This window comes from Neodiprion virginianus, chromosome 3, assembly GCF_021901495.1.
Source record: "Neodiprion virginianus isolate iyNeoVirg1 chromosome 3, iyNeoVirg1.1, whole genome shotgun sequence".
Classification (NCBI taxonomy): Eukaryota; Metazoa; Arthropoda; class Insecta; order Hymenoptera; family Diprionidae; genus Neodiprion; species Neodiprion virginianus.
The window spans coordinates 36032460-36060059 of NC_060879.1; the positions used below are offsets into that span (position 1 = coordinate 36032460).

General features: G+C 42.0%; 1 protein-coding gene across 2 annotated transcripts in view; it reads right to left on the reverse strand.

The window, feature by feature from the left end:
* Positions 1-407: 407 nt before the first annotated feature.
* Positions 408-27600, reverse strand: part of LOC124300529 (neo-calmodulin-like) — an 81108-nt gene continuing 53915 nt past the window's right edge. For both annotated transcript variants that reach the window (XM_046754740.1, XM_046754739.1), the window contains 4 exons: positions 17814-17929; positions 5101-5191; positions 4021-4077; positions 408-1523 (listed from right to left, as the gene is read on the reverse strand). In XM_046754740.1, coding sequence (XP_046610696.1) covers positions 1441-1523; positions 4021-4077; positions 5101-5191; positions 17814-17929 — 347 coding nt within the window. In that variant the 3' untranslated portion in view covers positions 408-1440. The remainder of the gene's footprint in view (positions 1524-4020; positions 4078-5100; positions 5192-17813; positions 17930-27600) is intronic.

The window sequence follows — 27600 nt, forward strand, 5'->3', positions numbered from 1 at the left end:
GCCTGAAGTATCCGAGTAACTGAGGAACGTGCGTGATTAGACCAGAGATAGTATGATCGTCATGACTTCCCAAGCTGTCCGTTATCCTGAAAAATTAGACCTTCTCTCACATCTGGTAGAAAAGTCGATGATTTTCACTGCCAGTGGGCAAAGGGTACGGGTGGAAGGAGTGAAAGATAAATTGCGTGAGTAACGTTTTGTGATCGATTTATTAGATTTTCAAAATATTTGGAACAGCATGTAGTTTATTGTTATAATTATTTATTAGCATAGTAGGTAATAAGATATTTAAGGTACGAGACTTAATAAAAGTATTTAGCAATATAGACGAATATAATCTGAAAAATGTTCAATAGTAGGTACCATGATTCATTTAGGTTTCTTTTTCTTCATCCGTACGCGATATAATTATTATAATGTCAACAACGTTATAGAAATGTATAATGTGTATCTTTGAACAAGCATGAAAAACGACACTCCACATTATAGTAGACATTATGATATAGAAATGGGGATATCGATTATTTTTTTACTTTTTTTTTTTGTAAATCATCGTCGTCAAATGTTTCATATTCACAAGATTGATCCACAGTGGAAATATGATACTCCTGCATCAACGAAAAAATTACGCTCACGTTGCACGAGTAAAGAATATTTTTCCTACGTAATAATATTTATTACCGATTACGTAAACGAGATAGAATAGGATATGTTTGAATTTTAAAATCGTTTAATTGCTTGTAAAATATGTTCTCGAATTTCGAATTTCGAATACCAGTCGCAATTCTTTCACACTAGATTGAGCAAAAACCGGACAAAAATACGACAACTTTTAAATTGGGAGATCTCGAAGAAGGAAGGTATAATAAAAGGAAGACTTCTGGAATCGCATTTCTTACTTTTACTTGTTAGATTGGAAACAGTTAAAAGTTTAAACTGCGACCGTACAGAAATCGAATGTACATTTACAATCTTGATATTCGACTGGTTTTCGATAATGGTTCTGTTGCCGTCGAAAAGTTGCACGTGTGCTTTGTAGGGGTGCCGAGTAATAGCAACACGTTCGATGTTACCTGGTTTCTCCTCACCTTTTCTTTTTTCATATTCGTTCATTCGTACAAATTGACTGATCAAAAACCCCGAAAAACGAATCAAGACGCGTTATACCTCATTGCTAGGGAAAAAACCGAAGTTTTTTTTTCTCTTTTCATCAAAAGATAATATTTGAACCAAATCCATTGCCCTTGTGGCCCCGTTAGAATAAAATATTGAACAACTTTCGGGGAATTCGAAAACTTTTAATTTTCTTCACGCACAGAAGGTCGAAGATTGAAGATCGCGACCCCTGCGGACACAGTGCTGCACAAAGATGCTCTTTATCGACGGCAAATATTTAATTTATTCTATCTAAGAAGATCGAAGCGGAAGATACAGTAGAATTTAGTCTGCTGGGGACTGGGGCTCGTCTTCCTCGTCCTCTTCGTCCTCGTCAATCCCCGGCTCGCCAAGCGCATGGACGAATTCTGGAATCGGACGGTCGGAAATTAATTGACATTGAATTAACGTGAGTATTTTTTCGAAGGACGAATACTCGTACATCGACGTGGGGTGTGATTCAACGTTTCAGAGAGTTCGAAAGCGTTTCGGCGTAGGGTTCTTTTTTACCCTCGATTTTACAAAATGCCCTGCTTTTACACACCTATATCCGGATAAGCGAGAATCGCTAGTCTGGCAAATTGACACGTAAAAGCTATGCATCAGTCTTACAGAAGCGGGAGGTAGATTTCCTAAGGTTGCGCCAAGGGGGGATTTGGGGAGCCGTAAAAGGCAAACGTGCGCGCCTTGTGATCCCGATGACCCCTTTTTCAAGACTTTGGCGTGATCCGCGTCTACGTCGTCTCGTATGAAGCGCAATGCGAACGGGAATTCGGAGGCGCTAGACTTCGGGAAAATCCCCAAGATGAAACCGAAAAAACAAAAACATCAATGTGTAACGAATTAACGACTCGTGCCTCGAGTTTTTCCGCCGCACAAGCGACTGTGCAAAGTATCTTTAAATCTTGAACGATAAGAAGTTCTCTGCAAATACGTTTCAATATTTCAATTTTAGACGACAAGCTCTCCATTATTTTGAAAAACAATTTTAAAAAATCACCGCCGGATTTCTGTGCAGATTTTCTACGTAGTTTAGTATCAAATATCTCGTAATGTCTCTAAAATAATTTTCTCCGTCGTATTGTTAAAATAAATTCACCGGATGAAGTTTAATCTGCTCACGGATGAAGGTTTGATATATTTAAATCGATTTTTCGAATTATACGAGTTTGAATGCCGATCTTCTTCCCCTATTTTTGCATTACGGTCACCGGAGTAATCGCGAATGTCCAAGAGTCAAATAGGAGGTTACTCAAGCCGTTCTTCAGGGACGAGGACCGTCTCTTCGAATTATTCATTCGGTACCGCGTACACCGCGCGCTTTTATTATCAAATCTAATTTCGATTGCAGATGCTGGACCTACGGCCCATGGTATCCCCCAACCCCCGACCCCTCACCCCTTGACCCAAAGGGTGGCAAACAGAACTTACTCAGGCATCGCATCCCCTGTTAAGCCATCATCCACTCAAGTGTTGAACTTTTGCAGGGACGACGCGATCGGCTCGAAGATTTGGGAGCGCAAGAGGGATGGAGAGAGAGAGAGAGAGAGAGAGAGAGAGAGAGAGAGAGAGAGAGAGAGAGAGAGAGAGAGAGAGAGAGAGAGAGAGAGAGAGAGAGAGAGAGAGAGAGAGAGAGAGAGAGAGAGAGAGAGAGAGAGAGAGAGAGAGAGAGAGAGAGAGAGAGAGAGAGAGAGAGAGAGGGAATCGCCTAGCTCCTTCTGAATAGTTATTCGTGGGAACTGCACCCTCCTCCGAGTTTCCGATCGCGCGACCCTCGGCTGCTTTTCGTGCAACACATGCGGTATTTCTCGGGGCAATAGAGAACATGAGCAAGAACTAATCGCGGAGGGCTACAAGTTTGCCAAACTAGACGTAGGCTCGGCTCTCCCTCGGAGAAACCTACGATCTATGTGGCATTAGCAAATGGTCAACTTGTGCACTTAGCTTTATGCCTGGTCCTCTCTCTCTCTCTCTCTCTCTCTCTCTCTCTCTGTAGAGCTTAAAATTCGACAAGAAAATTGTTATGTCATATTAATAACAGACGCGTAAGGCTCGGCCCGGTATCGAAAGAAAAGATTTGAAAATTTTTACGTCAAAAGAAGATCATTAACACGAAGTGCAGATGTGTTTTCGGTGGTTTTTTCATTCGATCGCACTTATAATTTGCGAATCTACATGTTTTTTTTGCGAAAGTGAGTTTATCCAACTCGTATCTCCCATGCCTGCGTGTGCTGTAAGGGAGGTACAGTGTGTGTGGTTGACGAGAGGAGCGCTAGTGTGCATGGATGCGCATAGAGTGTTGTTTGTTTGTCTTTGAAAAAAAAACAAAACTTGGCAACCGCATTGTTTAGCTTAGTAACCACGCTGTTTGTTAGTAATCACGTTGTTTTCGTTAATGTATCAATAAAGTTTTATTATCCAGTCTCATCCGAGTGAAGTCGTCAACTAATATATAGAGAATTGAATCTCATCTGAAATATCCCATCAGTTTTTACAGAACGTCGAGTGTTTTCCCAAGATTTATCTAGGTACAAGATAATAAAATGGACCGCGAATCACCCCATTGTCATCGCAGTTTTCGCCTTCTTACAGTGAATCGGCTCGCGATAGGGATGAAAAGGTGATAAACTTTACAATGATCTCGTAAAATGCATTTTCATCAAATCCCTCGGTTCGTCTCTTCTCGTCCTGCATGCATCATTCTCCGCACACAGCCGTGTACCTATGGTGTAAATATATCCTCGCACGGCCGATTTGATTATTTACGAACCGGAAGTTTGCCGTTTCGGAAAATGGTACACGGCCGTGCGTTTTCGCCGCTATACGAGTAAAGGGTCCAAGGGGAAGGTATGACATAAGCCTCACCGTAAAAATCGATGCGACCGTCTCCGTCGACGTCCACTTCCTTTATCATATCTTCAACTGAAACATACAATCATAACAAACGTGTTCGTCAGATAGTGTAGCAATATAGATGTATAATAAGAGGGAAGCGGAAATTGTTTGAAACCTTCCGAAAAACGGGCGGCATGATAACCGCGCGATTGCAGATCACTGCAACGGCTATAAAAAGGGTCAAAAGAGAGGTATGGTGTAATAACACTAACATAAAAGAACGATTCAATCGCGTTTCTGTATCCGGAAACTGTGCATAGGGGATCATTTTATGATGATATCGATAGCAGGGTATCAGAAATTTACAAAAACTGACAATCACCTTTCCTCTCATGGTGTATTGGAGGTCAATGCACGGATGAATTTAAATTTTCCCGATAGAATGCAAGCAGCAGCACTAAATTCATTAACTGGCATTTTTGGAATACACGGGAAAATTTCTGAGTATGGTTACTATAATACAGTTCTTATCTATTTTCGTTTTTCACCATAAACAAAAAATATACAATTCTGGATACAAATTGAAAACAAATTTTGCAGCTGTAATTATAAAATCTAATACGTCTTATGTTGTTGTTTATTTTACTATCGTCACTCGCGTTATATTCGTTTATAATTATTGCGATAATTTGATATTGAGTCAAAAATAAATTGATGAATTGATGAGACTATAATCACACGGAGCAGTTTAGGTTTGTAGGTACCAATCTTTATCCAATTGCAATAATATTCAAACATTGTCGTTGTAACGATACAAAAAAAAAAGACAATAAAGAAATAAATGAAAGCCATCAGCTTGACCGATGCTTGAATTATTCTGGCAAGGCTATCATATAACATTAGCGCGAAGCAAATGATTTACGCTGTGATAACGGTATTACAATATTTCGTGAGAAACTTTAACACCGCGGATCTTATCGCGCTATTTAGTCACGACATAAACGCGCGTATAGCCAATAATCGCTTGCAAATATTGACCAAGCCGGGAAAATGAAAGCTAGGCGAGTTATTGGGCATTATTCCAAGAGGTTTTAACTCGCGATTACTCACTTTCTTCCTCCGACAGATCCTCCCCGAGACACTGGAGAACGGCTCTGAGGTCCGAAGCGGTGATGTAGCCGCGGTTGTGTTTGTCGAACACCTGAAAATTCAATTTCAAATGTGAAATTTCACTCCGTATCTTCCTCAATTTCGGGGGAATTATACGGGACGCAATATTTTTTCAATGAAAAATTGTACGGCTTAGAATAAATAACGCGGCTTCTTTCTTAGTAAGCGGGAAGAGCGAAATTTAAACGATAAATTTTCGTTAAATTTTTTACATTCTGGGGAGGGGAGAAAAAATAAATTTTTATTAATTCGAATATTCTTGTATATTATACAATAACGGCGAGGTAAGTTGATGCTCTAAACGAAGCTGAATCCGGTTATATATTTTCCTTCGTGTACTTAAGGGTCGATCTCCTACAAAGTACCGCGGGTTATATCCGTCGGACGGACTTCATCACGTTTAAAATTCGACGGGGCTTCATATCACGCAGAATTTTTTTTTATCCAATGAAACTTGAGTGTACATTGATCCTTCCAAATGAGAAATTCACGCGATGAATCAATCATGAACAGTTGCGGGTGTGCTTGTGCGGAAGATTTGAAAAATTCAACGATCTTAGAACTCGAAATACAGCCCTTAACGTTCTTCCGAGCATGGAATACTTGCGTTTTTAAAAATGGGTAGCAAAGTTGTGGGTAAAGTATTTTTTGTTCGTTTATTGCAATAATTACGGAGGCATCGTTCATCCGATTCTTTGCGAAAATCATTCAGACGCGCTGCTTTCAGTCCGAACAGAATTACAATTAGAGCGTGAAGTCTTAGCGGGGTGATTTTCGATATTCAAAGTACCTGCAACGTTAAAGAGCTACTGTGATCAAAAGGCCCGCAAAGTTGGGGGTGTGCGGAACGGAAGCTGCGGTTTTACAACGCTCGAGATGAATCACCTCGAGCACTTTTGTCGGGGTGAAAATCCTGAATCCGTGATCAGTCGCAAACTGCTGAAGCCTTCCAGCGTGACGTAATCCTGCAGCATCTCTAGATATTCGTTCAAACGGATTCGCGTTGAAAAGCCTAAGCTCTTGTCGAGTTGGTAAATCTTCATCCTCATCGTCGTCGTCGACGTCGTCGTCGAATTCAATCGCATCCCGTAGATCTATGGAATCGTGCAGGATTTTAAGAGTCAGGGTTTTATTGCACTTTATAAATGCGTTTCTAACCAATGCGACCCTTTTCACGAAATAGATTCAGAGCTTAATCGAACTGCGGCAGGTGATCGGACATTCCCAATTCTATTTCTCTTAGTCAGGTATGAATCAATCCTGCCGTGTAAAAGTGAAGAAAATTCCTATTTCAACCGAGAGGAGTTTCTCCCCTCATTTTTACCCCATCAACGGCAAAAGCTGTACGTGTATTACACGTTATCTATTCGATATCGATGTAATGATCCTTTTTACCCCACATCGTTTGATCCTTCGCGATACAAATATTATATCTTTTTTTGGCCCGTTATTTATCGCTGATAACCGAACCTGCATATCCAATTCGCCGAATTATGTGTCATCTTTGAAAAATACGTGACGTGCGTGATCGGATTTTTACATCAAGAGACGGTATTAATCTGCAGAAACGTTAGGCTTGAAAAATATATCAGGGTAGAGTTACATCGCCAGTTGCGAATCCTGCAAACGGCTACGTGGTACGTATAAGCGATTTTGAAACGACAAAACGCTGCGGCTTTGCATGCGGAAAGCGGCTCAGGTTCTTGTCAATTCAACGAAGCAAATCTCAAGCCCCCGCAACAATCTTTGTATATAAGCTTATCAAGCATACGTCGTGCATGCGATCGGTAAATGTAGCATCGGATAAGTTGGGCACTTTGCCCACGGATAAATCTGCTGTATACATTGCATATTCCCGGTAAATAGATGCTGTCGGTGCTTTGTACATTACATAATCTAGTGCATATCTAGACTGCAAGAAAAAGGTCGGCAGAGTTGAATATTGATTGAAATTTTCTCGATTGCATATTGAAAGAAACTTGTATTAGCGTAAAACAAATTAAATTTGAAGACCAATCATTTCCAATTGTTAATCACAATACTTGTTCAGGGGGAAAAAGCGTATCAAATTTTGTGTAGACATTTTCACTCGAAGATTATTTAAATGAAATTCAGTGCTGATGTGATATAACTCGTCAAAATTATTGTCTTCCCGCGTGTAGGTTATTCAGTCGGAATGATTACGTACAACTGAAAATATCGGTTTATATTTTCCGTCGACCATCGAACGGCGTAACGTATATGAAAACAAATGGAAAAAACAATAACATAATACCATAATAATTGCATTATCAGACTTGGCCACGCCACTCGCCCCCGTTTTCAGCGGCCCTTTGGCCCGTTATTTATGCTGTTACAGGCGTCCGTCGTTCGGTTCGACAAAAACTTTCAAAAACGAAATAAAAATAAAGGGGTACGTTATTTTTTGAAACTGAAGTATTTTTAACCCAAAAAAAGAACATGGATTTTATTTTTCCTAGAACCGCGCCGACGCCCCGGACATTTTTTAAATTATAGTTTCTGTCAGAATCGCGGACAGAATTCAATTAGCTGCGCTGAAATTCTAAGGAGAGAAGAAAACAGTCAAGTATAAGTTATGGACTGCGGAACGTGGATCCATTTTTTTTTTTTATTACGTAGTAAAAATTTCTGCATTGAAAAAATGGAAATATTGCAGGGGACCGAATAACTCTAATTAAATTTCGATGCCTGTTCATTCGGATTCCGTCTTCACGTCTGCTCGTTGATGCATTTTTGCTCAGTTAGTAATTTTTCCGGCACTGATTGACTTTATTGTTCTAGTTCACGCGTTCGAGTTGCGTTAGAATTTCAAGCTCCACTTTACCCACGCGGTTATTTAGGTATATGTATTATGTATATGTATACGATGAGAATTAACCCCGTTCGTATAGAAGTTTAAACGCGTTTGAAACTTGTCGAAACAGTTAGGAAAGGCGAACTGTAGGCGATTCCGCATAATTTTCACTCCGTTATTAATACGACTCTGAACGATGAGGGTTAGATTCCAGTATATTTTAGGCTCGTTTTGCCCGTTGATTAGAAATCTTACTATAGTTGTAACGTGCGAATGTAATTGTTGACGAACATCTGTTGCATCGAACTTACGCAGATAAATTCTTATCCACTTTGGAGATAACTTTTAGTGAAATTTTATATTCAGGAAATCCCTTGGAGAGATTTTTACAGCGAACAAAATGAGCGAATAATACGATCAGAACTGGATCGAAAATAGCAGGGTTCGATCATTTTGAACGATCTGATTATAAAATTTTTTCTCCAATCGTTGACACCTTAACAGCTTGATCGCGTTATTCGAATTTGCTCGAATTCATTTCCAAACCTTAGCGGAGATATTGTTTTATTCGCGTTGACTACCATTCGCAGATTTGTCAAACGGGTTTTTTTCTCTTCTCCTAACTTTCGATTCACATCCATGACGCAACGATACGCGTTCACGGTTTCCGCACGTTCGAACAAAAAACCACCTTTCGAATCAATTCTCCAATCAACGGATCTTCGTGCTACGGTCTGTAGCTTTCGTAGCGGACCGATGGTCCCGTGGGGCGAACGATTGCAAAGGAAAAATAGAACGACAATCTTTTGTCCGGTTTATTCTGAGTTTACAATTGAATCGAACGAGGCGGTGAGGCTGACTAGAAAATCATTCGATATCAGAATCGAAAAAGAAGCACACAGCTCTTGGTTACAAATTGGTGAACGGATTTTCACGACTTTTATCATTATTCTCATGCGAGGTAAACGCGATTAGATTCACGCAATCCCAGCAGGAATTTATTCAGATGCGTAAAGATTCTGGGAACTTTGAGCATAGCTCGCATACAGATTAGAATATATCTCGTATTTAGGTCGCCGATGAATGTTTTCAAGCACACCCCCGCAAAACAATTTTATAATATTATATAATGCATGCTTAAAAAAATTGGTCAAAACCCTGAACATGTGACACCTGATATAGGTAGATATATTCACACTAGCTAGAAAGCTCTCTGGCGGTTGTTCCCATGAGTAAACGCCTTGTATATTTAACAGCGAGCTTATAATAATACGTCGATGGGACGTGAGCGCATACGGGACAAGAAAGCTGCAGACTTGAAATTTGCTTGGTTATAACTTGCGCGGATAAAACTTGCACGTGATTTATAGAGACTGTACAAACTGGGTTAGTTGGATACCTGGAGGAGTTAAATAGGCGTTGGGTACGCGGGTTTAATTATTTATAAGCAGCTGAGCTGTGGCTGTTTGTATTATAAATCCGCTGCTTGTCGTCGTGGGAAATCGAACTTGCTAATTTACGCTCGAATCTATGAATCATTTCTGCGTCCGAGACTTTGAATCGCAAAGAATCGTATTGAACTATCATTGATCAGTAGCTACGTCAATAATTCTGGTTCGGAGTGTAGGTGTTTATAAATTTTTACCGAAAATCGAATTAGATAAGTGTTAAAAGGCATATCGATACTCCTTCTCCAGCGTGAGAAAATCGTGCGCTCCCCCTTTAATCGTTGGTAACTGCAGATACGGTATCATTTCCTGTCGATACTTTCCTCCCCCGCAGGTATGTGTGCACTCTATGAATTAAATATAGCGAAAATCGATCCTCGTGGCTTTGAGCTGCGGCTTCAACGTGTTTCGATTGGCGAACGAGAAATTTCTGTTCAAACACGCTACCTACGCGGGCTCAACAAATTGTGTTCATATGATTTTACGATATTGGATTGACCGTTGCGCCCTGAGCCATACCTGTAATGTTTGATCAAGAACGGGAAGTTGACTATGTGAATATTGTAACATGCACAAGATCAGCAGCAGGCGACTCAATTTTAACTTCTGGGTTATGTCTTTACGGAGAGTAGTTTAAAAAATGGAGGAACGAATTAACACGAGACAAATTTTCCCGGTCGTATTACACGGACCGAAGTCTGAGGATTCGAATCGAAATTGAATTAGCTTCGAATCCCTCCCCACCCCCCGGTTTTCAATTATTAGGCGCTGGCCAAAATGCTATTCGAACCAGCTGCAATACACCCGAATTTTCCGATCTCATATCACAGTGGCGCCAGCTGTTATTTGAGGCACTCGAGAAGCATCAAGCTCCTTAAAATTTCATCATAATATAAACCCGCAAGAAATCAGGCCTACATATTATGTCGAGCCGCGATTAAATTCCCCGATCGAATCGGGTTCAATTTGAATCGGGATTAAACTCGGAGAGGTTTCTTGGATGCCGTGATTCAATTAAGACCTAGAGCAGGATCTTTGATGGCATAAAAAAAAAAAAGAAATAAATAATTAAATAATTAAATAAATAAGCACCCTAAAATATTGGGAAAAGTTTTACGAACCATTCATTTTATATTGGCAAACAATGACACGCAAGATGATAAATTCTTGCTGTCTTTCGGGGGTTTTCCAAGGCGCGTGAAGAATTTCCCCCCGCAGTGAAGGGTGACAAATTGGCCGACCCTGCGATCATCTAATCTCAAACTTTAATTGTCCCTGTCCTCCAACCCCCGGTATAACACACTTTTATCCGATGACTCACCGCCGCTTTGCGCCATTTTTAAACGTCGCGCGTAAATAATTGCGCCTTTAAATATCTCCAAAAATTGTTTCCGTGATAGACGGACCCTCGAAGTTGTCGACAACGTACCGTTGTACTTATTCACGATTCAAGCGAAGGTCTGCGCTACATACGTGTAGGTATGTATAATCGCTGCGCAATAATAGGAAGCCCCGCATCAAGAGCTACAAGAGCTCTGTAAGATAAGGGCTGAACTCTGCGGGTGTGTAACGTTACAACTTGTATTATCAAGCGAGCACTTGGCGCGAAATAATTTCGTTATCTTCGCGTCACCTAATGTATTTTACAGCCCGCAGCTGTATAATATTCGTCCACGTGGAGATCGTTGATACGCAAGACACGAACGTCTCAGGTTGAAAGAAATTTTACTCAAAACTCTGCATCGCCGGCGATTTCATTTCGGCATTATTTGATCAATATCTTGTAAAATAGCTGCTGCAATGATCATTCCGACGCGTATAATTGATATGCGCAATTGAATTTCGAGCCCGTTGTCCGCCATTGTTCGACGATTGTTTGAACGTCAGCGTATTTGCACGAGTACTTGACCATGTACGGTGGTCAACCGTTTTCGCAAATTGGCTTACAATTAACTCCATCGAAGATTCCGTCGACGAGGCTTGTGGCTTCAGATTGTGCGGACAATGAACTCGCCTCGAAATTTAGCGCATTGCGTTAAAGATGATGAGTTATCGAGCCACCCTTAAGACCTTAAGCTTTAACAATTCAATTTTCGACAAACGTTGGAACTTTTTGTTAGCATAAAAAGTCCCGAAAAATTTGATGCAGAGATGAAGTGGGAAGAGAAAAGCTTCCGGCAGGCGAACAGTTTTAGTTTGAACCGCAATTATATACATGCATGGGGGGGGGGGGGGGGGGGAGGGCAAAGTTTTGTCAAACTTCAATCCGGCGGATTTGTTTTGCGGATAATTTATACAGGCCTCTGGAATTGTCGAAGTGTAACGAACGAATAAAAAGCCTACGGTGATATAATTGCGTGATTAATTTAATAAAGGTATTTCAATTTACATAGTGAAAAGTTTCCAACCGCGTCGCAAATTGAAATCGCATCGTTCTCTGATCGTTTTCTCAAATACGATTTTCGCCACTTTTCTCAACCATCAAAATTTCAACCACCCGAGTTTCTCGTTGGCAAGTCGCTGCGAAACTTGCCGGTTTCACATTTCGCCACTCTCTGGTAAATTGTTTCGTCGTAAACGATGGCTTAGGGTTCATATACGGAAAACGAAGTGAACCGACAAGCGTGGCTCGTGAAGTAGGATAATTTTAGCACATATTTTTATAGTATAACAGGCCTCGACGCAAATTATCGGAAAATTATGCCAAAACGTATTTTCGTCTCAATGTAGAAGACTAATTTTTCATCGAATTCCAGTATATCAAGTATACCGTCGAAGTTTTACTGTACAAAAATCGCAAGAATTTCACTTGATGACGACCTGCATCTACGGGGACAAAAACAAAGAGAAAAAAAAAGAAAAAAAAAAGGGAACAGTTCCCATCCGTTTCAGCGGAGTCCGTGACAATCTGCAAGCTTCGGTAGAGACTGGCAGTGGCACGAGGTCGCGGAGATTAAAATATCGACTTCTTAACCACACGTGCGACTTGTCTCCGCGTTCCTTGCACCTGGAGCGGGAGATAAATGAAAATGATAAGCTCGGAGGAGCGTTATGTAAGAAAATATGATTATCAAGAATTACCGATTCAGGTGCGAGGCAAAGATTTCGCCAATTGATTCGCGCCTGTTTGAAAGATCCGGAACTCTGGGCGAGACGAGAATCCTCGATGTATATTCGGAGCTGCCTCGCGGCTCGAGCCTCTTAACCACTTCCGGTTTCGTGCTGAGCTCCCTAGAATTGACTCCCAATCGCTATTCGTTTCCTCTCCCCGCTTCTCCTCCAGTTATTAGCTCGTTACTCAGGCTCATTTCACGCGCGATCGGTTTATCGTAATCTCATGACACTCGGCGTCTTCCGCATATATCCATCCGTCCGTCCACGTTTCCCTTCGTAAAACCGCCCTCCGCCGGTTTCTACGTCGCCCAAGACAGGGGAAATATTTTACAAACATCATTTCGTTCGTAATAACGAGGGAAGGTTGGTTGCCCGATATCCATACACAACGATCTTATTTAATTTAGAAAAATCGGAAAACAAACTTTGATGTCGATACTTCGTTTCGAATCGCTTAAACATTTCAAGAATCTAAGAGATTGGTTTCTATTCGGTAGACTGTTTTTAAAAAAACTTTACTGAAACACTTTCTTCTTTTTTATATCTGCATTTCGGTATCGTCGAATATTTAATTTTACCACGTAGTGACATTATTTATAATCAAGATATGGTAATATCGAAACGACCGTTACTGAAAGATAGAGAATCTCTTTTAGTAGGAACTTTAAAGCAGTTTTTAAATTTAGTTGAGACAATTGAAAAGAATATCATACCGTTCGAAAATACAGTTTTTCCTCGTCGTCTCTGCGAGCGTAATTTTCATATCATCTTTCTCAAATCCAACATACCTATCTGCTATACCTTAACGTTCGTTATTCTCCTTCTCATTTCGCGCCCTTCCACGCGCAGCCGGTTTTTACGACTCTTATTACCAGAAACGGTTTTCTCGTGTTGCCTTCTGCGGCGAATTGCGTCTGATTGTTCGCTGTATTGATTCTAATTGATAATAAATTCCCAGAGCATGACGTAGCTGGTCGAAGGGTTTTGGGTTGGTTTACTTTTTCTACTTATCTCAGGGCAGATCGTCCCACAGACTTTTTTTTACATCTTATACCGCACAACGGAGAAAAGTTACGCACCGATTTTAAGGGGGTTATTTTTTCCGAGTAAGAGTTTCGTTGATACCTACTTACGTTATCCGGTAAAACTTTTTTCCTCGCCTGGTTAAATAAGTTTCTCTGTAAATTAGGGAATATTTTCACCCCTTGTTTTGAGATAAATTTTTCGCCCCGTCTAATCGCGCGGCCACGTTTAAAGAATATTCGAGACTAAGTATACATTAATGACGATTACACCGTACAACACGAGATAAAAGACGAAGGCTAAAAGGCGCGTAATCGTTATTTCGCATCACACCTGCAGCTCTATCAAATCACTTCACAGAGTCGGAAAAGCGGCCGCAAACGTCAAATTTCCCCGTAATTTTCCCACCAGCTGTAAAGTACCCTGCGGCACATTGCGATATATACATAGGTATATACGTATAATACGAAGCGAGAGAGAAAACTTAGTAATATGATTTAATCCCCGCTCAAAGCCCGCCTCTCAGATGTTTCGTAACAGGTATATTCGAAAGGGTGAAAACCCATCCCTCAGCCGCGGGCTGCAAGCTTCGAAGTCCCGGGTGACACAATGCGCCCTAATGACCGTCGACACTCGGTTCCGGCGGCGTTGTTTTCATCCCGAAGGAATGACAGGACGCGAGTTCGTTATCTACATTCAGTGGCGTGCACTTTTTCGCATCTCGGGCTGTTTTTATGCATGCTAAGTGATGCGATTTTCAGCCAGTTAGGCGAAAAATACCATAGATTTAAATTTTTTAAAGTTTGCAAACTTGGTACCGCGGCGAAAGAAATTTTTTCACAGGAGTTAATCATTTTCATTTTTTTACCGTAACGGAGAGACACGACTCGGGGTAAATAATGAAAATTAATTGTTTGTAGCTTTGATTGGGAAATCTGTAGTACGTTCGACTATTTTTACTTCGGTTATATGGTCAATTTTCCTATACTTTTCCTTACTACTATTACGATGATTTGATGCTCGTGCAAGCATGAATCGATATTAAGACCCTGTGTTGTAACCGAGGTAAATACATGTATATAGTCAACAAATCAAGTCAATTCAATAATGCAAAAATCAAAAATTGTGCCATTGACAACTTTGTAATTATCTAACCAAATGTAATTGCTTCTACCAAATTTTCTACAGTCATTCCAACCGTTGCAATTAAACCGTTGTCGTAACGATTGTGAACACAATATTTTACTAGACGGTCTTTAGTAACTTTAACAATTGAAATTTTTCTCACAATCAGTGTGCTTTCAGACGCAGGGCCGAAGGGCGCTCCACGAGTCCAAATTGCGAGGCGGCATGCGAAAGTTGTTGCAGGGTAGTAGGATTAAAGGGTTTCTACGGGTATACAATCTTAGTGAAACATCGTTGAACTCTGGACGCTGCAGCGGCGTCACTTGGTAATTTAACTCTGTCGGATTTATGCTCTGGAATAAATGACCCTCCCGTGTTTCACGATGCAACGCTTATTACAGCTATTACGGTTATTCAGTCAGCTATCTACGCGCTCCTCGTCCGTCGTTTCGTCCCGTTTCTGAAGCGGTGTCATTTTCCGGAAAACGTGGAATCGTCAACCGGTTCGCGTGAATTTCGCAGCGAACAAATCGCAGGTATGTACTTTAATTTATACACAATATAATTATAATTACAAAGGTAACAGGCGCAGATGTTTGCGATTTGTAAATAAGGAAAACGACCCCCTTGATGGGAGAAAACACTCGACGATTCGGTAGTTAATTCGCGGAGTACTTTTAGGGGTGTTTTTCTCACCAGGCGTCCCCCTGCAGGGTTCGAGATGCGATTGTCCTTCCTCTCGCAATCAGATCTCAGGCTCCAGTCATTGTTCGAAAAATTTTTCAAATCAAATTAAGAGACGCATAATTCTATCTCGCGTCCCTCGTTTTCTACAGACAAAAAAAACTTTTCAAACTGGCTAAAACCGCGTTAAACCGCGAATCCGGCCTTATCAAATTTCCATAAAACAACCGAGGTATATTCGGCCGCTTCAAACGCAATAACAAAAGTTATCGCTCCCCATTCCTCCTGTACCGAAAAAAAAAAAAAAAAATTCCCATTCACGTTTAGGTATAACGCATTTTAATATATTTACCTACAAACGCAAAACAAGTTGGAGAACGGAGAATGTAAATTTTCTCACTTTATATTTATGCGATTGCTTCGAATTGAAGGACGAGAAGTTTTCCTTTTATTACCCTCAAGGTGATAAGATGCGAGATCGGTCTTCCCGAATTGTTTTTCACCACGTTATCATTTCATCCGAGGCATGTTTAACGAGGCGAAAAATATCGGGACGACAGTTTGACCTCCCGAATATTATCCGCTGCATGCAGATGGGGTAAATATTTGTCACGCCTACCTTGTGTTAACGGGTACGTATTACGTATGCGTAAAATCAGGCATTCGTGTATGCCGGTAGTGAAATGAATTTGTGATTTTCCAAGCCGTCGAGTGCAGCGTCGATCCTCGGTTCGATAAACTCGGAGAGTCTCGAGTTGAACGGGTTTGGATTCTTCGATTCGTCGTCAAGTTTACGTGCTTGCACGAACGTAGCGTCGGTACAACGAGATAATGTACACACGCCTGGATGAAGAAGCGGAGAATCGCTCGGCGAGAGAGGAATTCTTCACGTCGCGTCGATGGGTATGTATTTTTGCCACTACCTAGCTTTTTAATCGCAAGTTGTTCCACTTACGTACGTACAATACGTACATATGCGAACGAGAATCGGGGATGAAGATGAAGGGTTCGTCGGGGGTTCGCTTGGAGAAAAATTTTGTCTCGGAGACTGTGGGGGAGAATCGTGAGTCGCAAGATCCAAGCCTCGTTAGATGCATTCAAGATGCGAGTCAAGGCCGAAGGTGACTTGCAGGGAAATCCGGGGACCTTGGCATGCTCTGTAAATAAACTCGATGCTGTGTGTTGGGAAAATCGATCGAGAAACGCGAGATTAACCGACACGCATCTCGGGGGTCTTTAACGTTTCAACGATCGGATAATTTGTTGACATTTTATACTTGTTTTAGAGCGGAAACAGCGTCTATAACGCGTGTATGCTACTCCTTTTCCACGAGGGAAAATTCTACCCTGTTAGGTTTTTCCCCACTGTTGGCTTCCAGCTCGTTAAGGACGCGCGGCTTATCAAGAATTTATTAACCCCTGGCTAATTGTTACCCGTGACGTCATTGCCATGCTTTCGCGGTGACACAAGCGCGGAGTGCGTTTAATCGCACGAACAGCTTTGTATTATTGCCCCTTTTCTTCTGAAAACTTACGCATGCGATTCGCACGGCTCTTCTGCGATGCGATTCGGGAATCGCTCGGTCTTAGTGCGTTCGATTTGACAACGGCTTGTTTCACTTAGATTGGGTTTTAAGTGACGCGGGACAGCTGAAACAACTCCCTGAATCGATTTAGGACCTCGGTACTTACTATTATCACTTTAAATTGACTGTTTCAACTCGCCACCTTCGCTCATCCTACAACAACACGATATAATTTTGAAGCAAAGCTGCTCGAAATTCGAGAGATCCGGAGGAGGAGCCCCATTTATTTACCCGCTTCGTGGATTTTACCTCTATCGTCGGAGCTTCGCTCGTTTTTGCAAAACATTTGCACAACGTTCCCAATCAATATTTAACTTTATCCAAATTTTCAAAGTCCAATATTTATCTTTCGTGTTTTTGTTTAAACTCAACTTGTTATCGCGCGAATGAATTTCGGCAAGATTTGCTGAGAAATTCTTTGCACGATATTTTTTGGAGAAATAACCCTTTTTCTCCGCAGTCCTACTTCTCTCTACTTTTGCGATCTCACATCTCGACGCAGATTAGAAAACATGTCAGCGACGTTTACGCCGCGTTTGGGATTCGCTGTTCTACCTGCTCGTGTATATAACTCCCGGTTATCTCGAGCAGGGCAAAAAATTGAAGGGAGGTTTGTCACGCGAGAACGAGATAAGCGCCTCGCGGAATCGCATGGAAATACCATCCGGACAGTCACGCGAAACTTTTAGGTTCGCGACGTGTTTCGGTTTCGATCGATGCGGAATTTTCCAAGTCGTTGCATCCCGATGCGACATTGAATACCGCAGTGAAAAGTTTGAATTTTTGAGCGATTCGCGTAGTCGGATCGAGCACAATTTTATGACGAAACATCGACGCAACTGCTTTCAATAAACTCACCCGAAATGCGTCGCGCAGTTCCTTTTCCTCTTGATCTTCCGTCGCTTCTTCCGCACTCGTTCCTCCCATGTTGCTTACGATTTCTACGAATTCTTCAAAGCTTACGTTTCCGTCTCCTGAAAGAAAAAGGAAACGTCGACGTAATTTCAGTTGCAATATCTGTTTCAATCGTGTTGTCGTATTAACCGAATTAAAGAATACTGTCTTTTTTTTCCAACTCACAATCTCGGAATAATTAGAATAAAAAATTATTTCACCTAGTGAATGTACATTTCGTTTTACTGTCCAGCGGAGAAATAAAATCTTCATTAATCACGATGGCGATGTGGGAGTTGGAAATTTGCCGGGGAATCAAGAATTGCAGGGAAAATTTTACTAAATGGAAGAGTTGGAGAAATGTTGGACAATTTTCTCCTCGCGTTGGTCGGAGAATACTTCTGTGACGGTGAAAAAGGAGGAAAAGAAGACGAGAAAAAAAATCATATGTAGGCGAAAAAATTCTGTAACAGCTTGGTCACGCGAATTTCGTCGACCCTTGAGGCCACGATATTAGCGTTTCCGATAAGGTTGAATTTACCTTTTCATGTATACAAACAAAAGAAAAAAAAAAAGAAACGTTGAATTCGAATCTGGCGAAATAAATTTTTCGTCGATTCGCACGAATCTGCTTTCACTCGATAAGCCAAGTTCTTGTTCCGATCACTTTTATCTTGAATCAAAAGAGGCTGTTTTAAATTAAAAGAAGTATATTTCTTTTGCCATTATTGGAATAAATTAAATCGTTTCTTCGAGATTAAACCAAAGAAAAACAATATTAGCGATTAAGGTCATGTAATATTCCTATATATACCGACCGAGCAAACTTACTCTTTTTTTCTCTATATTAAATAAGCAAACGAACGAAAAGAGTTCAAATTTCGACGGTGCATCGCGTGATTCTTTGACCTTCCGTTCATATTTGTTTCTTTAATGCAGGGGAAAAAAAGCTGAATATGCTCGGTCGGTAAAGTTAGGAGTACTATACGGCCTTAATAGAAAATTTTGGTACCTGTAATGTGGTGTAGAGAGATAGAGAGAGAGAAAGCATAGGATGCTAACAAATAAGTCGAACTCTTTCGAGCAGGGTCGGAACAGTGCGAAGTTGCAATTTGCAAAGCAAGTGACAAGTAATCGATATTCCATTTAGGGGTCGCCGGTACGATGCGTGCGAAAGTTTGACCTCCAATTAGTTCGGGGCTATTTGTAATCCAAGAGAAAGGGAAAAACACTGCAAGGAGGTCCGGGTCCATTTTTGTTTCTTTCCTTCTTTCAACCACGGAGGTGGATAAATTTGAAAGAAGGTTTCTAATTTCCGGTACGAGCAGCGTTCGCTTCGCGGTTTTTCCTTTTCTCCCGCTTCGCTTTTTTCAATGTTTTTCTTCTTCCTCCACCCCCCCCCCCCCCCCCCCCCCCCCGCCTTGTTTGGTCCTAATAAACTCTAGTGCCAGCGTGAGGCGGAAGCGGGTGAAAAATCGTCCCTCGTGAATTCCTGCGCAACTGAAACTATTGTACTTTTACTTTTCTTTATACACATATACGATGCACGCGGTGTTTATAATGTGCAGCTGTGTATGCGACACACGTAGCTTTTCAGTAATTAATTTTACAAAGCGTGTCTGAGATGATAACCCGTGCTGGCATGTTGCAGGGATTATATGAAAGTCGAAAATCTTGGCGAACCTAACTTCAGCGTGTCGCGTTTTCCGTCACGGAATTGGAATTCTGAAATCTAGACTCGGTAAAATATTCCATAGCGTCAAAGTTCAAAGCCATAAGATTCACTTTTAATTAAATACTTGACTCGATTGCTATCCGTTTGGATATCCGTTTTCTCAATGATATAAGCTTCAAACGGTCGTAGAATACCGGATTAAATTACCACTCTCGGCCGAATCTGGTGTAACCTGATCGGTATTTATAGTGCCGTATTATACCTGTACCTAATTCTACAATCGTCTCAAACTGCAGTTTCGGTCATTCTCCGCCTCGTAAGGTACAACGTCAAAAGTTGCCAAGGCTTGTTCGCCGTTCAGTTTTCGAGAATCGCAAGCATCTTCTTTTACAAAATAATTGACCTCCCAGCGCGCTTCTGGCAAAAAATCGTTCAAACTCTGGCCAAGTTGTTACACGCTTGCATCTGCGTCTATACAACGCCTTCTTTCTCGGGTGAAAGCCGGCAATATATCTTAAAGCTAATCAGCTTTCGCCGGAGGCTCTCTCGACTTCTCCAGTTTTCGCAAACGTAGACGCGAGTTCATTTTCTCGAAAAGTATGTACGGGTAAAGTTGTAACGCAGACGTTACGCAGCAGCGCTGATCACAGTCGTAAACGCCAAAGGGAACTCGCCTAATTGGACAGAATTTTGCTTATATTTCGTACCATGATTGTCGGTGGGAGCCTTCAAAGAAGAATGGCCAGAAAACAGAAGGAAGGGCCACGACGTCGATTTTCAACGACGCTAAAATAAATTTCATACAATTTCAATATGCAGAAAGGTTGAAGTACATGTATATGTATATATATTATAGAATCGGTAGAATTCTTTTTGGTTTGGCACAATGTTCGTCTTGACGAATCAGTACTTAGGTCTTTTATGCTTTAACTTTTCTGCATTTCTACTATAAAACTTGAAGTTTCAGTATTGTGACCGTCCCACTAATTCACTCCCATTTTCAAACTGTAAATCGAGCTTACAGAATAGAAAAACAATTGTCACCGTTAATTTTTCACACACAGTTTTTGTTCCGTCGTAAAAATTCGTGACCAAAATAGCCGAAATTTCTTTCCTACTCTCCTAAAAAGAAAGAAAAAAGAAAAGACTAAAATATAAAACATTTCGCCGATGGGCCGTCCAATTTCTTATTCCTAACACGCCTCACCTTCCGGACGTTCAAACGAATGGTTTTCACCCCCGAAAGACGTTAGAAGGCGGCCGTTTATTGACCAAGCGAGTGTCGCGTTAAGGCGAGTGGCGTAACCCGCGGGACAAGCTGGAGCAGAGCAAGTCCTTGGATAAGCCATCGAAGGATTAGCGGGATTTCGGGACTTCGGAGGATGACTTCGGGAAATCCTTGCCGCTACTCGGCGATGCCTCGAGGCCTGCTAACGGGTGCTACACGCCGACGAACCTTGGAGATTCTGTAAAACCGATCGGAGTATCTCACACCTGCCGTTTTCTAATCCCCTAGAACAGATCAGCCGCCTTATTTATCGCCCTGATTAACGAGGCCGGAAAGATCCAGGCAAATTAGCCTGCATTTATTCCCCATGTTCCGTACGGCGCGGCGCTCCCCTAGGCGCTTAATTTTTTTTCACCCCCTCAGGTTAACGTATTACGCTTTTTCTTCTCCCCCCTCCCCGACCTCCGCGCCATCCTTCTCTCTCGTACCCGATGCGTGGGTGCTCGAATTATGCACCGGCAGTAACGCTCCCCGACAATTATTAACGACGCGCCAACCAACCGTAATAGCATTTTTCTTTCGCGTTCCGTGAAATTAACGAACTCTGTGTGCGCTAACTTCACGAAGAGTCGGGCCGAAGTTTAAGATGCTCCGATTTTTGTAACGCGTGTTAGTGCGACTCGGTGAAGTGGCTTTCAAAAGTGTTCTGTTTTCCTTCTTTTCTATTCCAATACTCAGTGATTAAATTTCGAATCGGCGAATCGACGGATGCCTGGAGTAGAAGTTTTAACGAGGACTGAAAGAATTCGTTCGAGATACATGGAAGTATATTATCAGAAATTATATGACCTTGTGCTTTTGGCAGAATTGATATCGCCTTTTTGATTGATTCATTATTTCTCTTTTCCAGGCGACTAAACTTGACGGGAAACTTCCTCGACGTTTAAGTTACAGGTACGTACGCATCATGCCGCTTTCGAATTAATTTATCTTTACTCTCGGTCCCGTCTACCGACTTAAGCGGCAATTGAAATTTTACAGTGATACTAAGGAGGTAAATATGTTCGAGCAAAGTGATACTCACCGTTTGCTTCGTGACTTCCCATTTCTAATTTGAGCCTCCTTTCCACCTAATCCAAATATTTTCACTAGTTTACTTGGAGATTCTTTAAGAAAAAATGAAACGCCTTCTCACAATTTTAACCACTATAAGTTCTTCAGTAAAATGGAACTTTGTTCGCACAGTTTCACGAACATTTTCTCACAGTCACTGCGAAGTTAACGCGAGATTGATCGCGTGAGAAAACAGATCTGAACGTAAGAAAAAAGTTGAAGTAGATTATATGGGCGATGAAGAAGCTTTCGCCCGAGCTTTGTTCGAATTGTTCGGTACTCAGACTCGTTGGGATGCGTGTTTTTCTGACGAGTCTGAGAGAAACGTTCTTTCAATGTCTGTCTAGGTTTCCGTTTAGCTTGAAGGTTTTTTATTTCCCCGATTTAGGTTTGACTAACTATACACGATTTTTCGAACATCAAATGTGCGATCGTGAACAATTTACCACCGTCAGTTATTTTTTTCTCTTTAATCAAAACTTCCGATAACTTTGCATTTTTACAATCAAAAGCTCCGTAGCTTTTTGAGCTAATACAATTCGCAATTCCGTTCGCCTGCTATATTTTGTTAATCCGTATTTATCCTTGCAAAGAATTTCACATTTCCTAAAATTTCTCAATCCCTGTCCGCTTCGAATGCTCTCAAGGGATGAAGTAACTGCACTCCTTAAGATTTTCAAGGGTAAAAAGGTCAGACAAAGTTCTGATCGCGTCTCAGCTTTTTTACGTCTGAAACAGAACCGTTGAATTGTGGGTATTCGAGATTGCGAATCCACCCTACTTGCATACCTTTTACCTACAGGATGGACTGTAACGGGCAATTTTTGAAAAAGGTTCGGTAGAACGCTGCCACGAAATGGCCGCCCTCGCGCGCCTCTAAACTTTGCTTTCTGGTTTATGATACGAGACTTTTGGTACCGCGGGTGATGCGACGCTGTATCGAAGCCGGATGTAGCTGGAAGTCGATCACTAAAGTCTCATTTTTCAAATATCACGAGGCCGGAATCCGGGGAGTCGGATTTCTGGTTAGCCGTACGAGCATCGGAGTGTCATGAAAATACGACCGTAAAAACGAACAGCGTACTATCGGCTTTTATATTTTCGGAATGGAAAATTCGATCCTTTTAATGCGAATGCAGGTATTTGCGATACTTGTCGACCCTCAACATGTTGTTGAAAAGGGTAAAATCACCCCCTACGCTCCCCTTTTATGACGTAGCAGTTATCATCATACATAAAAGACACATAAAAGTCATCGAATGTTTATCAAATGAATAAAGTTACCGCGTCAACCTAGATTATTGTAAAAACAGTATTGTTTTCAACTTCCAACCAGAGAAACACGTTTCGCAAATAAATAGCATTTTTCATTGCCTTTTAATTTTCATCTGTTTGGCCACTTATTTTCGCTCGCGAGGTTTATTTATTTTTTTTTTTACTCCGCAAGGCAGCATTTCAGCGATATAAATATAATGATATAAATAACCCTCGATGAAAATCACCCTTAAAGTCAACCTCAAAAAATCGACGAATCAAGAACTTTTCGATAATGAAGTAAATTCTTTCGTTAATACCGATTGGACGTTGTTCACTATCAACGGACGATACTACGTTCTTACCGTCAGAGGTAGCATCTGTTATTTTTTCGAGCTAAACTGTAGGGATAGTGTCAACTCCCAAAAACTGCAAAATTGGCTCGTGAAAAAAAGAAGTTTTCAGTGTTTTTAGGTCCACCAGAGTGTACGAAAAAATGAATAGAATCGGCGATGCGAGCCTCGGGAATTTTCCCTTTCCGCTCCTTTCGCGTCTCGGTTTGCGTTGTAAATTTAACAAGTTGAAGAGAGTACAAGACCTCGAAGAACGAGGCAATGTATTCCCTTAAGCAGATTCGGAAGTTTCCTCGTTTCACAATCACAGGCTCGACCCGGCGTGGAAAATCCCCTTATCATCCGGCCATCTAACCCGAGAGCCACGCGGGTAAAAGTTGGGCCGAAATTATGTTGAAATTTAATCAAGACCGCGTCCGCTTGTCTCGGGAAAGTTAGAAGGCCCGCCTCTGCAAGGGTGGCCGATGTTCGCACACCGCGTTCCGCGCTCTTCTCCTGATCGCCGTTTAATCTCCGACGCCTCGGCCAATCCTCCGGGGACCGGGGTGCAGGTCGAAGGTGCAGAGCAAGGATCACGTGCGGTCCACAGTTGGAAGTTACCGGCATCAAATCCCGATCCGAGACCCTCGCCAATGTTTCTTGCGATTAAATTCACCAGGCACGCCGGTGTTCTTTGGGCCAGTACCTACGGCGCCAGCACTCGGCTTTAACTAGCGGTCGAAGCAAACAGCCCTTTTCGTTATACGGTTGCGTTCGCACGTGCTTCGAAACTTCGGTCAGCTGCAGGCGAGGTAAAAGAACTTTTCCCGGGCTGCTATCCCGACACCTAACCGCATTTCACCCGGATAATATCACCGGTATTTAAGCTCAACGAAGAGTTAGTTTATCGAGTTTCTTCGGCAGCTCGCTTCCTTTTTCCAACAACGCTGCCCGCTTCCCGGACTTCCTTGGACGAAAACGCGCGATAAATTTTCATTATACGTATACTTTCACGGTACCTTCTTTCGTGGCTTCTTTTATGTAGGTACAGGCATACGGAACCGTGACGCATCGCAAACTTTCAAATCGAATTATACCTGCGTGAAAAAAGGTGAGCGTTTTCACCGTCGCTTCAGCGGAGTTCAAGTTTTTTCAAACGAATCGATGGGTTGGATTCAAAATCATTAATAATGTCGTTGACGCTGCCTCGTGTCGTGATTTTCGATGCGTCTACGACACTTGGTCTCAAAATGTAAAAATTAAGAAACGAAGACGAAGCTGACCAGGAATTTCCGGCCCTCGAGTTTGATCAGCGATTTAATTGAAGCTCGGTTCTTCCGGAGCCAACCGCGTTAAATGAATCGGTGAGAATTAGCCGGGATTCCTTTTGTCGAGGAGGATAAAAAAGGCGGATCGCGCGGAAGCACGCAGGTATGTGAAAAAGGGAGAAGAGACAGGTAGGGCACTCAGCGAGAAAGTAATTGCATTACAATGGATCACTAGGGACATCTGGGACCGAGTGTGGTCCCCTGGTGTCTGTCTTTGTAACGGAAATACCGCTCGTAAAATTCGTCTGCCACGTCGTTCTTTCGCCCCGGAATACCTTTCACTAAATTGAAAATCACTTTCTGACGCTTCGAAACCGATGATTATTCGCCCTCCCTTTATTCAGCTCTCGTCGCAATTTTTTCACCCGGCGTTTCTGCCGGCTAACAAAGTTGACAAAGAGGCGGGAGTTCCAATTAGTATCTATAAGTCTGACACATTCGCCGATCGAGTTTTTCGGAACCGAATTCGTTCACTCGGAATTTTCAAGCGCGCAGGAAAGTTCGAAGCTTCGTCAGTTTCGAAACGTCGTCGATGAACGGTTCCATATCGGTCAAAAATCCAGAAACGAACTCTTCCTGCAGCCACGAACGGTTCGAACAACTAATCCGACAGTCTCGATCGCTACCGAAATACCAACTCTCTTTCATTTATTCTCTCCGGGGCTCTGCAAGAGGAACGTTTCAAACCCCACTATCGAATTCCCTCGCTTTTATTATACACGTATATCCTCCGGTGTTATTTATAACCGACTGCAGGCATATTTCTCCACCGTGGAAGATTCGAATTATTGTTGATGAAGAAAGAAGCACAAACAGCGAGCCGTCCGGAGGCGTGTAGACATTGCTAATGCAACTTTGCCATCCGGGCCGTGAATGGTCTTTTGTTTCAACTTAACCCATGCTCTGTTATCTGACTGACTTGGCATAGGAAACTGAGAGAACGAACGTGCGCGTGCATTTGATGCACAGCTTGCAGATAAACGGACGGACACGGCATTCTCCAAGTTACAGAAGTGGCCAGAGCCGAAGTATGGAGTTGACGTTACGAGAGGATGAAGAGTGCGAAAACGCGATAAAATCCTGAACGTAATCGAGGAAATTCAAGCCCGGAAGTGCAACGTCGAACGAACCGCAGTGACGGTCAAGCTCTCCTCGACGTCGATCGAGTTGATCGCCGGATTCATCCGCACTGATTTCTTCTCTGGACATCTTTTGATCGTGATACTTTTCAAGTTTGAACTTTCATTTCACGGATAGGTATCGCAAAAGCGTGGAACGATCGAGCTGTAATTTGAAATCCTGTCTTTGGATCTGACGCGACGCTCTCACGTATCTACAGTAAAGTGTAATTACGCGCCGACTGACATGCCTTTTGAAATTCGAACATCGGAGAATCCGTGACCTTATTGGCTTAACGACAATTACTCGATATCGAGGAAACGTTTTCCCGACATTTGGCTAATTGTAAGCTGCGACACTCGGGTAACGGAGTTCTGGAATTGTTTTTCACATTCCCAACTCTCTTTTGTATTAAATTCTTTTCCCATTAATTCTCACGACTTCTGCCGATAACGGCCCGTGTGGTTATGAATATCGAAACAACTTTACCGCACTATCGGTTATAAAATTGCGGCCAACCGCAGCACTCGTCGTAAATTTCGGCGCAACGTTGCTGATGACAATCCTCGAGTCTGTGGCCTTTCCGATTTCCGGTACCTACGTGGGAACGTCAACATAGGTATGAAAGCATGTACGTTTCGCGAGCAAATCGGGTCACCGATAAATAGTTATCAACTATCAACCGAACAGCGGTATCGCTGCTCGGTTTAAAATGGAACTGGACGCAGCTGGCCATTCGGATGCCAACTTGTTCGAACGGAAAGTTTTTTCACTCAGGTGTGAAGCGTATTGAATATTTGAATTTCTTCCAGGCTCCGTTCATTCTCAGTGCGACGAACACACAAGTGTCGAAATGAAGGAAATTGAAGGGAGAGCTGTAACACATCGAAGACCAATCCTGGAGAGTGGCGGTTTCGATTACAAGCCATCGTCTGTAATTGCTCGTTTACTACCAGCGAAGGACTTTTGCACGGCTCAAACTTCTTCTCACAGGACGTGTTGAAACGATTTTGACATTCTTCGTAGAGAGTTAGTCTCGCCTAAATCGATCTACTCGGCTTGTCACCCTCAACACTTCGCCACCTCTAGATGTCAAGCCGATTTCTATTATGATTTTCAGTAAGATTTCCGCATTTGTGAGACCGAACCCGAGAAGCTCGTAACCTTCGGTCGATCAATTTCAGAGCGAAGTTCTGTTAAACCTTTTTCTTCGTCATTAGAATGTCTCGTGCGAGTATTAAAATGAAAAAAAACAAAAAAAAAAAACGAAAAGTATTATCGATAATCGAGTGATGGAGAAAAATGCTCCAACACAATTTTCGTCTCACGCCGGAATAATCATTCAAAAGCTATTTTTAATACTAATTTTGTTTTATAACTAATTTTGTTTTTGGCAGATGCAGATGTATCGAAGATCGTACCCGTCTTCCTCTTTAGTGCCTTAGCGGACATTTTTACCGTTGGAATTCACATTTGCAAAATATTATTCAACCTGCTAGACGCCCCCGCGTTACAAGCGTCGCAAATTTTCTTGCGGCGTCCCTTTATTCGTCCCTTTTATACCGTAACAACTGGTATAAAAATTCCACCCACAGAGTTTGAAATTTACCCCAGAGAGCCGACCATCTAAGAGACTAAAAAGTGTGCCGCAAAGCGCTAATTTCTATTCTCTTTACAGGGTGTTTTGAAACATTAGAATCCA